The sequence below is a fragment of the Anneissia japonica genome, unplaced genomic scaffold (assembly GCF_011630105.1).
Source record: "Anneissia japonica isolate Jap-2015-1 unplaced genomic scaffold, ASM1163010v1 scaffold287753_len344599_cov186, whole genome shotgun sequence".
NCBI lineage: Eukaryota > Metazoa > Echinodermata > Crinoidea > Comatulida > Comatulidae > Anneissia > Anneissia japonica.
Genome location: NW_022712461.1, coordinates 63,517 through 66,771, shown reverse-complemented (window position 1 = coordinate 66,771; position 3,255 = coordinate 63,517). Strand labels below are relative to the sequence as shown.

The 3,255-nt window shown below is 36.4% G+C and overlaps 2 protein-coding genes across 3 annotated transcripts in view; one reads left to right on the top strand and one right to left on the bottom strand.

Annotated features, from left to right (window-relative positions):
- LOC117107820 (programmed cell death protein 2-like) overlaps positions 1-2,882 on the bottom strand; it is a 4,867-nt gene extending 1,985 nt beyond the window's left edge. For both annotated transcript variants that reach the window (XM_033249604.1, XM_033249605.1), the window contains exons 1-3: positions 2,734-2,882; positions 1,621-1,784; positions 270-734 (exon numbers count right to left, since the gene is read on the bottom strand). In XM_033249604.1, the coding sequence (XP_033105495.1) occupies positions 270-734; positions 1,621-1,784; positions 2,734-2,850 (746 nt within the window). In that variant the 5' untranslated portion in view covers positions 2,851-2,882. The remainder of the gene's footprint in view (positions 1-269; positions 735-1,620; positions 1,785-2,733) is intronic.
- The window catches only part of LOC117107819 (replication factor C subunit 1-like), a 19,909-nt gene continuing 19,524 nt past the window's right edge, over positions 2,871-3,255 (top strand). Inside the window, exon 1 of the mRNA XM_033249603.1 lies at positions 2,871-2,946. Within this exon, the coding sequence (XP_033105494.1) occupies positions 2,944-2,946 (3 nt within the window). The 5' untranslated portion in view covers positions 2,871-2,943. The remainder of the gene's footprint in view (positions 2,947-3,255) is intronic.

Genomic DNA, 3,255 nt, shown 5'->3' with positions numbered 1-3,255 from the left:
CCCCCCCTCTTTACTTAGCAAAAGTAGTCTTGAAAAGAAGCCCATCTTGAAAAGAAGCCCATCCAAAGTTCGCATAGAAAAGAAGGAGCCTGAGGTTTTATGGTACTTTGTATGGGTTTATGCCAAATAATAACAGTATTATGCACCTGTTAATAGAAAAGGAACTTGTTTTTTTTTTTAACTATAAAAATGATACTGTTTCAAGTAATGTCCCAACATTTGAAATATATTTTATGATCTATGAAAGAAACATGGTATTGGTGTCATACCCTTTATTACTGGAATTGTCATGCCAATCCATAAAATCTAGTCCCTCTCTTTTCTCATATTCCTTCACAAGTCTAAGTTCATGTGCTGTATGTGTGTGTTCTGTTGGTTCTTCAAAAACATTGATATAAAATGACAAAAATTCATCCGTCGCCTCTGCTTGTACAACCAAGTCATCATGTAGTCTTAAATCCAGCATTTGGGAAGTAAAATCCCCAGTAACTCCCTGTTCACACACATTTGATTGTTCTGATATCTCTAATTTATTTCCACCATTATAGCCCTCTTTGTCACAAAAACGTTCTGCTTGTAAACTCAAGTCTGTGCAGTCATTGTTATCACCATCACAACCCCAATCGTCAGCATCATTGCACCAGTCACTTGTTGCCAGAACAACCTCATCCACTTTTGTTTCAGCTTTCTTAGATTTTGGAGCAGCTACCTTCTGAGATCGCAGAATATCCCAGCTGATAAGAGAAAAGTTTGTGGACAAAATGTAATCTTTGTACTTGATGCGTGCATATGGCTATTATAGTTAACAAGAGGTTCCGATCCTACGTGTTAAAGCAGGATGTATCAAATAAATTCACTGAAATGCCACTAATACTTACTATATACAGTTGAACTTGCACAAAGTCGAATCCAAAATGCCATTGAAAAATTGTTCTACTTAGATAAAATTAGACTATCACTCTTTTTAAAAAAAAAATTCGATGAGGGAAGGTGTTTTTTTTTTAATCGGAACAATAGATTATTTCACTTTTGTTTGTATCAATGAGGGAGGGACTGTTTATATTTGGCTATTAATAGTAAATATTGTATAAAAACTGGTTTAATTTTATAGTTTTTTTTTTTTAAAGAAAATGTATTTGAAGTCACAAAATTGCATTGTTATTTTTATGCTGTTGAAATAATTGATGCGGCAAATTTTTTTTTTTATTCCCGCGTCAATATTTCCCAAATTTTTGACGCGGCCGGGAGTAATAATCTAATAAATTTTTCTATTTGCCCTAAAATAAGTTCAACTTAGAAATTATTTGAGTTAGGCAATGTCGACTTAGAAACTGTAGTATACAAATATTTACTGGGTTGAGCGGCATCTAGTTCAAAATATAGCCTGAGCTGATCTGGAGAATGTACTCTGTCCCCAGACGAAGTCGAGGGACATTTTATGCTTCCAGATCACCAAGGGCTACATTTTGAACTATGACCCGATTAAAACCCAGTAAATATTTGTTTTATATACCACTACATAGACTGTAGGCATTAGAGGGCATGGCTGCAACTGTTACCCAGCTTTTAACCAATCAAATACCTAGAATCTATGTAGTCAGTATATAATAAGTAATTTACCTCTCTTGTTTATTCCAACACGATCTGTTCGCACAAGCAAAAATATAGAGAGTTCTATGATACTTTGAGCCCTCCAGAGGGCAGTATACTTGGACGGCAAGGTAGAGGATCTTTCCACACAATTTGCAAGCAGGATTTTTTTGTTTTCCACCATGGATCCAATCCTACAGAGCAAAATGGGACATTGTTATACAGTAATAAAAAAGGCTGCTTTAAAAATAAAGGCTTTTTTTTAAAGGTTTTTCATGTTTTATTTTCATCTACCTATGGCAAATGGGAACAACAGCCACAAACTACTGTATCACTTAACATTGTGGCCAGTATTCAACTACAGCCTGCATTTGTTTGTACACTAGATGGTATGGAGGTGTTATAGTCAAAGTAAACTGAGTGATGAACTTGTGGCCATAGCTGCAGCATTGCCATTTCCTATCAAATTTTTCATATTTGACATAGAATCTAGACCTAGCCTATATATATAATATATGTGTATAATAGAAGTAGCTAGCCCTCAGTGGAATACAAAATAGGCCTAGTATAAGTAATCATAAACACTGGGAAAAAAAATTACATCATGTTTAAGTCTCATGAATTTTAAGTAATACCAGTAGGAGATAGAGTATTGTTAGTCTGGTAAAACATATAAAATATTTAAAAAAACAAAATTAAAAAAAAAAACAAAAAAAAAACTGGTAGCTCTACTACTATCAAACTGTTTCCAGCAGTCGGGCACAATGCTGCATCTTATCTAGGCTAGACCTAAAGTAAGCCGTAGGCCTAGGCTAGGCCTAGCCTCTAGCTAGTGCATCGGATTTTCAAATTAAAAAAATCTGTGGTTTGTGGGTAGGGCAAGTAGTAACATATAATTTACATTTTTAGGTCTAATGAAAATGAAAACGAGTGTTCATGAGAAAATGATCACTTCCTTATAGTTATTACATAGTGCTAAAGTCTGTGTCACTGGAGTGTGGTGGAAGCACTCACCTACGGAAACCTTTCTAGGCCTAGATAGGGAGGCCTAGCCTAGCTTACTACTACTACTAGGCCTAGCGTACTGATAGTAGATAGGGTAGGCATAGGATAGGCCTATTACAAATGGAAATCTGTACCTACTGGATTTCCTCCTATTTTATTCGTTAGAAAATTCGAGTTTGTCCCATTCAATACTTCGTCTTTCACACCAACCAGGACCCTCATGGGCGCAGCCATCTTTATTTCGAGTGCAGTCATGCAAATCGAGCCAACCGATCCGAGACCCGGCCCCGCGACAAAACTGAGATCCCGCGCACAATAACAAGAAATGGAAGTGTGTTTGGATCAAAGATGGTATGTTTTTGAATGTCATTGAGATCGTTAAAATTACTGTACAGTAGGTGAATTTAGAGTTAAGTGATGATCAAAACGTAAACAACTAATTGCATTAGAAATATATGACATTTGCGAGATATAAGTTCCATATTTTGTGAAATAAAATCCATCGGCCTCTGACTGAGCCCACGCGGCAGATTCTGTCCTGACTGACAAGAAAAAAATGAACGTTTCGGCTCGCTGCTGCTGCATAGGCCTAGGCCTAGTCTCTCCTTTGGTTGTTCTGTAGCCAATACTAGGTCTGTTTTTGAAGCTCATAGATATGTG